The sequence below is a fragment of the Temnothorax curvispinosus genome, unplaced genomic scaffold, assembly GCF_003070985.1.
Source record: "Temnothorax curvispinosus isolate PA1 unplaced genomic scaffold, ASM307098v1 QBEX01011856.1, whole genome shotgun sequence".
NCBI lineage: Eukaryota > Metazoa > Arthropoda > Insecta > Hymenoptera > Formicidae > Temnothorax > Temnothorax curvispinosus.
Window position 1 is genome coordinate 484,915 of NW_020221636.1, and position 11,454 is coordinate 496,368.

General features: G+C 40.1%; 1 protein-coding gene across 5 annotated transcripts in view; it reads right to left on the reverse strand.

Annotated features, from left to right (window-relative positions):
• LOC112461835 (hemicentin-1-like) overlaps positions 1 to 11,454 on the reverse strand; it is a 205,526-nt gene that overhangs the window by 28,006 nt on the left and 166,066 nt on the right. For all 5 annotated transcript variants that reach the window (XM_025027236.1, XM_025027237.1, XM_025027235.1 and 2 more), the window contains exons 3-5: positions 9,938 to 10,121; positions 7,961 to 8,096; positions 5,199 to 5,407 (exon numbers count right to left, since the gene is read on the reverse strand). In XM_025027236.1, the coding sequence (XP_024883004.1) occupies positions 5,199 to 5,407; positions 7,961 to 8,096; positions 9,938 to 10,121 (529 nt within the window). The remainder of the gene's footprint in view (positions 1 to 5,198; positions 5,408 to 7,960; positions 8,097 to 9,937; positions 10,122 to 11,454) is intronic.

An 11,454-nucleotide genomic window follows, 5' to 3' on the forward strand; every position in this document is an offset into this window, starting at 1 on the left:
ATATATATATATATATATATATATATATATATATATATATATATATCATCAAAATGTATGTTGTTTCGAGAGTTCGTTAAAGAGATGGTAATTTTTGCAGGATTACTATTTGCATAACAAGAATTAACGAAATAATTATATACGATGGAGGAGCATTTCGCTTTTTCGAGAGTCTCACAATTCCCATTACTATAGGATATCAATATATCATAGGAACTATTTCAAACTGACTCGAGACACGCTGACCGAAATATAGGCGAGTCACCAACCCGCGGCGTTCGCGTCGGTTGCGCTCTCTAAAAACCGCACCGCGCAAAATGCATCCCTCTCGTTAGCGCGGATAAATCCCTCGGTTTGCGATCGAAGTAGCATTGGCATGGAATATATACACATAATATCGATGCTCCGGAGGCGAACTTTTCAATTTGCGTTGGAAAAGTCCCGCCCCGCCTAATGCACGTAATCAATACAGTCGGCGTGCGTATATGTACGTACACAAACGCGTACACCCCCCGCCCCCCGGATAAGCAAATATATGGGCGAATGGATACACAAGATGTCCCCAAGAGGGCTGCGACGGGACTCGAGATCGAATTTGCGGTGGGAATTATAAATTACGCGGCCGTGGAGCGGCCGAAATTGGATCGGGCCGAACGTGGGAAGGGGAAATGATGTTCTTGGAGGTGATATTAGGAATGGTAACTGGCGAATCAATTTTTGACGCCACGTGCATGATCGAGATTGCACGTCTCGGTGGAGCGCGTCGAATACGTTTAACAGCCGCGAGCGGCTGGCGTACTTAAAACCGCGACTACTGAAATAAAGTCACTTTGCGCGTCGACATTCATAAATCATAATAAATACTTTAATTCGAGAGATTGTACTCTCTAAATCTCATAGAGTGGTTTTGCTACTAATATATTAGAGTGATTGCGATAATCACTCCAAAAGAGAGGATTGTCACTCTAATTTGAATAAGTGCGGGCACTCATAAGATAGGAGTGAATTTTTGACACTCAAATTTTTAGAGCGGCTACTCTATCGGGGTGATAAACACTCGAGTAATAAATGATTTATAACAGAGTAAAATAATTGTTCACTCAAAATTGTAAAGTGACATAATTAACTTTTATTAATACTGATCTACTGCACTCGAAAAGAGTGCCCTTTCACTTAAATGGAGTGCAATTTCACTCTTTCTTAGAGTGGCGAATCACTCGAAGTGCACAGGCTCAATTTTCACTTTTCGTTACACTTGCATTTCACTCTTCGACTTTCAGAGAGCAGCTTCTTTTCATTTATTACAGAAACAAATGAGGTTTTTCCCCAAAAGTTAACATAATTTAAATCGCTATATTTTTTATTTAATTAAAGAAATTAAATTTTTGTTATCACGGCAGTATTATTCGCAAGCTTTAGCATTAACGGCAAATCGGAATATTTGTCGATACGCGAATCACGCGTGTAACAAGCTCCAATAATTTATTTACAGTGCGTGAAACTTTAGCGCAAAAGAGCGCTTTTAACCCCTCCGCAACAAGGTAAAGCCATACATGTACGTAATACTTTTTCACCCGTCAAATTAATTCGTGGCGTGGCGAAAGATGAAACGTACATACACAAGAGCCAAATGCAATCTGGTTAACGTATTAATTACCTGATACGATATCGAAAATGTTTGCTAATTAATGTTGCATAACATTAGATTTAATAGTCGATTCGATTTCAAAATTCGTATTGGACATGGGATTTGTTGGCAAGCCACAAAATTATTAAATTCAATAGCGATATCGTGAAAATCTTTTTACGCCGCTTTTAAATTCGATATTCCTATTACACATTAACAGCGGGATAATAATTACGCTGCTAGAGAAGGGGACCATTTTTAACGTTCGTTCTTCCTCGATCAGTTATGTCATCAAACTAATGAAACGAATCACACACGCGCGCGATTATAATTATCCTATAAAGTTATTGTAATTATCGATACGCAAGATCGACGCGTGATGATTCAAAGGCTGCCCTGTTATTGGTAATAATCTTATTTAAATCAACCGTGATTTGATTGCAGTTATACAACGATGCCGGGGCCGAGGCTAAAATCAATACTCATTTGGCTGCTGTCCGCTGCAGCATGGTTTCGCAAAAAGCGTTAAAATCTGCCTGAATGTTCAGCCGGGCATCGAATTGTCGATAAGGTTAAAACGCATGACATCACGACGTACTGATTTGAGGGAGATTGATGAGAGAGAAAGAGGAGAAGGGGAATGGAGAGAGAGAGAGAGAGAGAGAGAGAGAGAGAGGGAAACATGCGGTTCTCTGCCGTGTGTATGCGTCTGCATGTGTGTGCGTGAGAATGCGCGCCCGGGTTAAATCGGTGTATTGTTGGGGATGGTTAGAGATGCGAAACGGTTTGAGGTCAGTGTGTTACACGGACGTGCCACAGTACAGTGACTTTTTTGCCGATCCGTTTTTCATGACCGGGCGTTTTGCCGGCGGACTATTTCCCTGCAATTTGTGCGAGAAACGTACGTTGGCCCCGTGTCCTCCTAATTTTTTTACCAAATGCGCTTTTGCATCGATATTATCGCCCTGATAATACGATGAGAATATCGGCGCTCTTTCAACCTATCTTTATCGTGTAAAAATTACGAGCGCGCGATGTCTTTCTTTAATTTACGAACGGCATAATGGATTTTTCTTGTCCCGAAATATATTGATTCTATATTGTATTATATATTGCCTAACTGACTACATTATATAAACTGTTAGATATATAGGTTCCGATGTTCACTGCCAGTACCTATACTGAAAATCCTATAAGGGGTATTCAAATAAGTTAAAGTTTAACGGTTTGACAGGTTATGTCGGGTTAAAGTCGAATAAAAAGTTAATTAATTAACTTTGGGCGCGCTACTCTTTAAGGTTATGCAAAATACATAAGTGTTTCATTAACCTATCACATTAATCTTTGGGTTAAAAGTGTAAAAATTAACTTTTTACCCGACTTTAACCCGACATAACCTGTCAAACCGTTAAACTCTAACTTATTTGAATACCCCTATTATCTACGTCACTATATATAAACGTAGCTATAGTATATATGTTAAAATCAAATCGAAAATATAGTGGATCAAGAAATTATTTTAATGATTCTATAATTATAAATATTATAATAGTTCTAATTAGACATTTTCGGCTTTGATTTGATTTTAGCTCCATTTCAATTTAACTAAATCACTTCTCTTTAGAAAGAGAATATTTGTAAATGTAGCAGGTAAATATGATTGATTATTAATAAATTGTAAATTTAGATCAAAAGCGTGAATATAAATAAGCTGATTAACTCAAACATTAATTTAAAATATAAAAATGCATATTTTTATATTTTATGTATTTTATGTATTTTTGTATATTGAAGTAAGACTGCCAATAAGAAAACAATTTCCTGTCAATCACTTTTATAATATAGCCTAGTTTATTAAATATCATATTATTTCTAAGAAGTAGTTTTATATAGAGTTTGGCATAATCGAGAATGTGTATCAGAGCACTGTCAATTATGCGAGTTAAACACAGCAGCAAGCTACGCTGCCGGAAATTTGTTCGAAAGTTTTTCATTATGGCTAGAAATATATTTCTACGCGTGCAGATGGCGGCTGAGAAGGAAGGGAAGTTCCAGCGTCGTATATTTTCTCCCTCCTTCCGCCGTTTCCATTATGCATACAACACACTTGATGACCGGCACGACTATGCAAGGGAAAAAAAAAAGAAGAGCCACCTTAATCTCGACCTACCGCTCCGTCCTTCTTTGCGCATTTTATTTCAAAAGTCTGTTTCAAAGAAAGCAGCTTCTTTCACGAACACAGGTATAATCGCGCAACATTTCGCCTTACGTTGAAAAAAGTGTTTATTATGGCGACATACTGTTGAAACTTAATATGCGTATCGCTTCGTGTATTTCGATATTTATATATGTGAAGAGGATAATGGGAACAAAGCCCGCTGATTCAACATCGATGTCATATTTGGGGCAAAACTGTTCAAAGTTTAATACAAGCGAATATTCGATAGAATTCATTGCGGCCATTGTGTACTATCACCTCTCCAAACTGTCAGATACAGATATCAAAGCCGTAATAATTAATAATTATTATGTATGGTTAACGTATCCTATACTTTTCATTTCGTGTGTATACGTATTGTTTCATGACAGATAAGAATTTTCCATCCACGCGCATTCCAGACGTATAATATTCTCAAATTAGCGATGCCCATTAAGAAGACTTAATAAGCCGTTATAATCCGCTGAGACAACGATTCTTGTCATCGTTCATAATCAATTAGAAACTCGTCTGTATTCAGGCACGAACTTCGCGAACGGCGAAGGATTAAACTATCCTAACGGAGTTCTATTTTCTCGGCGCGAGGAAGACGAGTTTATAAACCGAGTTTGTTAAAGGATCTATTTATACCACACGTCACTTGACATTTACAGCAGACGCGCGAGTCTTAGCGTTATTTACATTAACGAGACAAATCCCATTTGATGACCTTAATAATAATTAATTGTCATTTTTTTAAAAAAGAAGTTAATTAATTTTCATTTACCAAGAACAACTGGCGATAATTTTATAATACAATATAATCTTACTTTGAAGACGATCTAAAAATATAAAAACTTGAAACTTTCCGTAATAAATATTAACTTCTATCTCCAATTATTTTCACACCTGCCTTCGTCCTTATATTGTCGCCATTACTGTTCTCTTTTCTTACTATCAACTTTTATTTGACTACTTTTCTCTTTTTTTTTATCGCCAGTTAGAAGAAGTTGGGGTAAGTTGGACCACGTGAGCAAGTTGAACCATCACGACATCCATTATATGTATATTATATTATATTGTTATGAGTAAAAATTTTAAACACGTTTTCAAGTTATCTTGAAAAAGGCTTAGCGTGGTCCAACTTACCCCAACTTCCTGTATCCATGGTAAGTGAAAATTAATTGACTTCCTCTTTCTAAAATTGATATTCACCGTTAAGGTGAACGTCTCGTTAATGTAAATGACGGCAAGACACGCACGTATGCCGTAAATATCCCGAGACATTAATCATCGATGCATATTTCCATATTTCCAACAAGGTCTAATGACTTCCCTCTTCGCAATCTTACGAAGAAAATCGCGTGTACTTACATCGCACGTCGAATCTCACTTCGATGCTGGACGACATTGTGGGATTGGCATACGCCGGATGGATGGCGACGCATCTGATCGGCTGCCCGTAACGTGATCGCTCAGCCAGAATCTCGCAAACACTGTAGGTTGCCCAAGTGCGCGGATTATCTATCTCGGTCGAGTTTACCTGGGGCCGCAACGTCCTCATCTCGGTCTCGCCCACGTACCTGCATATCGCCCCGAAAATTTGCATTTCCAATGGCTGTTCTGCAACAACTCTTACTCGCTCCCCCTCCTCTCCTTGACATCTTCCTCCGCGGTCTCGCTCTCTATCTCGCTCTCGATCATCCCCGTTTTCGCCACCGCGCCGCGCCATTCTCTGCCTGGCCCTCTTACCCTCTCCCGTCTTACCCCACCAAACCTTCCCCATCGAGGCTCATCGTCGCGGATTATTCAGAATTCTGCTCTTCTTAAGTCTTGCGCGCAGTTTCGCGGACTCCGACTAACGGCGGCACTCTCCTGAATTAAGCCTCTCGGTGCTCGAAGTTATTATCGTGCGAAAGATAATATGAAAGGGTAATATGAAAACATAAATTCGTATCTCGTAAACAGAAAGGAGCAAGTCGTTGTATTCACAAAGCTGTATAGCGCATTAAACTTATCTCAGGCACATTACGTTCGCGATTTGCGTAACAATGATCACGACAGCCACCTCGTTTGTCGACGATTATCTTTTTAGGGATGGAAGATGGAAGCTCAATACTCGATTGCACGCCCGTGCAATCTCCCGGTCTCTCCGCACGGTCATAATTAACACGTTTATGCATACACATATTCCGCGCTGCGCCGCGCGTATGCCAATTAGGATAATTCCCAGTGAGTAAGTGGGTAAGCGAGAGCAGATGAGGGCTGGCAGAGGAGAACAGTCGCCTTGTCAAGGGACCTTGTCTGTACAATTTGAAACGCGACCCGAGGCTCTACGGACGCCAGCCGTCCCGCTAACCGAAAATTGCAAGGTTTAAAGCCAAGAGAGATTGCGCTTCTCTCTCTTTCTCTCTCTCTTTCTCGCCGCGAGACGCTTGTTTTTGTTCCGCCGTAAAACTATTAAACCCCGCTCCCCGCTCGGGAGCGCTTCTCACTTTCTCGGAACGACCCGAGACGATGTCGTGCGATGTCGTGGGAAGCAAGAAAAACCGGACCAAAAATTTCGCCGTCCGCTGATCCCTCGCATGAGACTCCCCTTCCGATGTTTTCCCGTCGCGCACCGAAATGCATCGTGTAGCCTCCTTAATTTCACTCGGGCACAATGCAGAATAGATCATGATTATTCATGGGGCGCGTGTTCTACCATCGACAGCGTCCTCGATGCATTACGGGGAATCTTTGAGCGGCGGGAACAAGCGCGCTCCAACGACGGCCGAAGAAAAGGCACACGTCGATGGTAGAAGACGCCTCGGAATCGATAGTAACGTATATTTTGATTACCTAAGACAACCCGATCAATCACGGAGCGCGAAAGAAAAGCCCTCAATGAAAAAAAATCGCGAAGAGCAGATCTTTCAAAATCGGAAGAGAGAAAAAGAATCTTTGATGAAAGAAATATTTTAGCGATAAAATAACTCGTGATTTGAAAATTACGCAGTTTCATTAGAGCTACGATGTATAATTGTTAGTTTCAGCAAAATTAAAATTTTACGTTTCGCTCAAACATTCCCCCTAAAAGTTAAATGAAAATGGCAAGCGATTCCGTATGTTTATCGTCTTCTCCTTATAACCGATACATTCCATTTAAGGTGATTGGGCCATGTACCATATGAGTCAATATAAGGGCTAAATTTTATTTTAAGAAAAACCATTTTTATGGATATATTCTAGACACTTGTATAATTACTGGTTTTATAATGTAACTTTTCATTCGATTACGTATCAATTTATCTACTGATAAATGTAAAAAGTTCAAGATTTGACTTCAGTTGACATTCGTACAAGAGAAATGTCGCGACATTGCATCTCTTCGATGTAGGCAGCTATCATGCCAGTGCCATGTGTTTGAGTGAGGTTATGTATTGTGTTTATGTTAAAAAATAATGGAAGGTAACAAACAATTTCGATAACGGAGATTTTCTTGCCAAAGAATAGTGCTGTGGAAAGAAAACACTACACGGCGCGGCGTTGCCACATGTTCACGTCGCGTACAGCTGATCGAAAGGCCGACAAGAAACGCGACGATTCATCAACTTTTGATTGAATTTTTGGCCTTATTACACGTCAACGTCGTTTTGTCTTATACTTAACAAATGCTAGAAGAATCAAATAATGTTATTTTCAGTTTTTTGAACTTGTTTCTTTACAGACAGTGAGTGAAATTCTCGAAAAATGTATGTTTTCGGTACAATTTCGCATAAAACCTATGTTAAAATTGCCAACTTTGAGATTTAATATCTTAACAACTAGACGTCAGATCTTCTCAAAATTGCAAATTTAAGCGTATTTAGGTTTTTTTTATAACATATATTTAATTCGGATTTTTTTCTTTAACATGCTCTGATGGCCCAATCACCTTAATCCGCGAGATCCATAAATTGTTGAATAATTACGCTCGTAACGGGGAGAGCAAACGAGCGGAAAGAAACTTGGCGCGCGACGAAGACGGGGGAGCCGCGAGGGACGGAGAAGCGAGCGAGACACGCGAAGCGAGAGATCGCGCGTGCCAGGTAAAGGGGGGTTTCGGCGGCGCAGCAAGTTAAGTAGTATGGAATCTACGTGCAACAATTACGAACCATTTAATTAGAGGCGAAGGATTCCCATACCGCGCTCTGCAAGTGAGCGTAGCGATCTCACCTGCTCGGGCTGTCACGTTGCTGCCGGGGAGAATTAGACGGTCGGCGTACTCTATCTGCGGTCGCTGAGGGCTGACTGGAATGAGAAAATTAGCACGGATTAATCCCGCCGTATGCCATCGCTCTCGCACAGTCGACGCGCCGGCATGGCACCCCCTCGCTCTCCCCCTCCCCCCGCCTGAAAGCACTGAATGCCCTTTCAATCTTAGACGACGAAATTTCGCGCAAAGAAGAAACTTTGAAATATTATTGTAACCCTCCATAATATTTTTCTTTACGCTCATACTACTTACAAATTTACGATATCACTGAATTTAGTACAAATCTACGGTCAGATTTTACATAATCTATATATATATAAATGAATGTATGTATGTATGTATGTATGTATGTCCTTTATGCACTCTTAAACTATTCGACTGGTTTTGAAAGTATTGTATATGAAGTAGGGGTAGAATTTTCCGGGGAGTGTTATAGAATGTATAATTTTTCGTTACCGATTTTTTTGGCAACCGGTATTCGACATTTTTTTATTTTTTCGGGAAATAATTGACCGAATTTCAAAAAAATATATATGAAACAGGAGTAGAATTTCCCGGGGAGTGTCATAATGTGTATAGTTTTTTGTTACCGATTTTCTGGAAACCGGTTTTCTAATTTTTTTTAATTTTTGGGAAATAATTGACCGAATCTCAAAGAATTGTATATGAAACGGGGGTAGAATTTTCCGGGGAGTGCTATAAAGTGTATAATTTTTCGTTACCGATTTTTTTGGAAGCCGGTATCAGAAATTTTTCAAATTTTTCGGGAATTAATTGACCGAATCGCAAAAAATTATATATGAAGTAGGGGTAGAATTTCCCGGGAAGTGCTATAAACTGTATAGTTTTTCGTTACCGATCTTTTTGGGAATCGGTATCTTTTTGGAAATCGGTTACGAAATTTTCCAGAGCGGGAGAGAGAGAGAGAGAGAGAGAGAGAGAGAGAGAGGGAGAGAGAGAAAGAAAGAGACTATTTGCGTGTCTTATTACATATGTCCTCCGGGGCGAAGCCCGGGTAACCAGCTAGTCTCTTTATAAGCGCGATAAAATATCGATATTTTTGAATTTTACCCTCATAAATATTAACGGAGGTGCAAATTGCAATTAGTTACCGCAAGCCGTAAGATTAACAAAAAGAAGCGGAGATTTTTGTGTTCTTGGCAAACCCTAGTTTTACGGCGCGGAAATAAATCCTGTTGCTTTATTGCTAATTGTGTCATGGGATTAACTGCATGCAGGCGAATGTAACATCGAGGTAGTCGTCCAGGTGGTATTGTACAACTAATCGCCGTATGTTCTCGGTGTAATGTACGTATGATCCCCGGACGAGAGATATTAAATCTACCATAATTTCGGCCGATAAAAAGCACAAAATATATATTCGATGAGGCACGATGTAATTCCGAGGATAACGATGATGGCGGAGGCCAAAGTGCGAATCTACGTGAGTATTTATCGAATTATGCGAATTGTTGCGCGCGCGGTGTGTAACAATGATTGTGTCGATCGTTTCGCTAACGCGAGCTTCCGAAATCAATTATTTCCCAACCATTAACATGAGAAAACAAGATGATTCGATTTGGCTGAATACGACTCGATTCCTCAACCTCATCGAAGTACATCGTAATTATCATCCCGCGTAATGACGCAATAATGCGATCGCTATTGTACGATATGGTATGTGCTTTCGCTATTTCTATCTATACATCTTCCATGTCGTTTATCAAATATTTAAAACAGGATTGACTCGTATAATAAAACACACGTTCAGAATCAAGATTTTTTTCCCCACTTTCTCGCTCGCTGGTCAAAAAATAATTTTTGCTCAACAATAATAAATTCGCGATTTTATGTTTTATCTGCGTATAACATTTACCTCTGACGACCAGCCTCGCTGGTTCGGATGCTAACGCGTCCTGCGTAGTGAAATCACTGGCGGTTACTTGGCACTGCCAAAGTCCGTCATCAAACTCTAACGTTGCTGATCTGACCCATAACGAACAGTCGCCGATGTCAGGCGCGCCTACCCACTCATATTTCTTCAAGTGCATACCTATTGGCTGAACAAAAAGAGAAGAGTTCTTATAAATTATTATATCGTAATTTTTTCACTTATATTTGATTACATCAGAGTATACATATATATATTTCATTTTTATAAAATATGAAAAATCCTTTATATTCACTCTTTTTCTTATTTTAACAGTGTTTATACGCAGAATGATAAGAGGAATCAATTTATGTAAAAAGAACAATCAAATAATTTCGTTTATGACAGGATATAATATCTTATATGCATATGTTTATCGAATTCAAAAACATATTAAAAACATTTGCGATAAGTTCCGCGAGATTAATAAAAACCCCGATAATTTTCGCCAACGAATTTCCTAGACAATGGTCCACGTACGTCAGCGTCTTTCGATCGTTTAATCGACGAGCCTGGGCTTCTCGTTACCGGAATCCTCTTCCGAGGCGCACTCCCGCCGCAGCAGCTCTCCGCCGCGCCGTCGCCATCAGTTGCCCTGTACGCTTCCTCCGAAATGAATCATCGGCTTCCGGCTCCCGGTGTCGGAGGGGGCCGTTCGAGTCTTCTTTCTCGCGGATTAATTCACTGCGGGCCGGTAAAGTGCGGCCCCAGCAAATTTCGCCGTCATAATGTGGCCGTAATTCAGCGATCAATTCTGCATACGCTCGTTCTTTAATCTCCCCTTCCACTCCCCTTCCTCGCCTGGGTACAAGCTTTTGTCTCCCGCGAAATCAAGGAAGCTTTCTTGTACCTCTTCCCAAAAGTATAATTAAGACTTTCCGAGCAATCTCACGTTATATCCTCATATCTCGCTTGCCTCGGTACTTCATATCTGTTTTTGCTCGTGTAAAGTAATTTTATTCAGCCTCATCGTTGTCGATATTTATGATTAAATGTTCGGAAACTCTGTAATAATACCTGCTTGCATTCCTTCTCTTTTACCGTGATAATAAATTGATTCTTCCACGCTCAGTCGTCTATCCTCTCCTTTCAACCCAGCTTCGGGCGATACGTTATCGCTACGGCTATTGTACACCGTGTATATCGGCATATCGGTCGGGGTCAGATTGTTTTATCCGCAAGTTTGCGACGGCTCTATTGGAACGTGTGCACGGCGAAAAGGCTCCTTCGTTTAAAGGTATTAGTCGGTTAATGAGTTTTCGTAATCCGTCTATGCCCACTGCAACTGTCTTGAATTAGCAACGCCTGCGTATTGCTGGCGGAAGATATTGAATTCGCGTTGCAAATTACTTCTTCGTTTTTATTAAGTTAGACCGATTCGATAAAAAAAATTGCAAGAACATATTACTGTAACATACACACACACACACACACACACACACACACACACACACACACACACA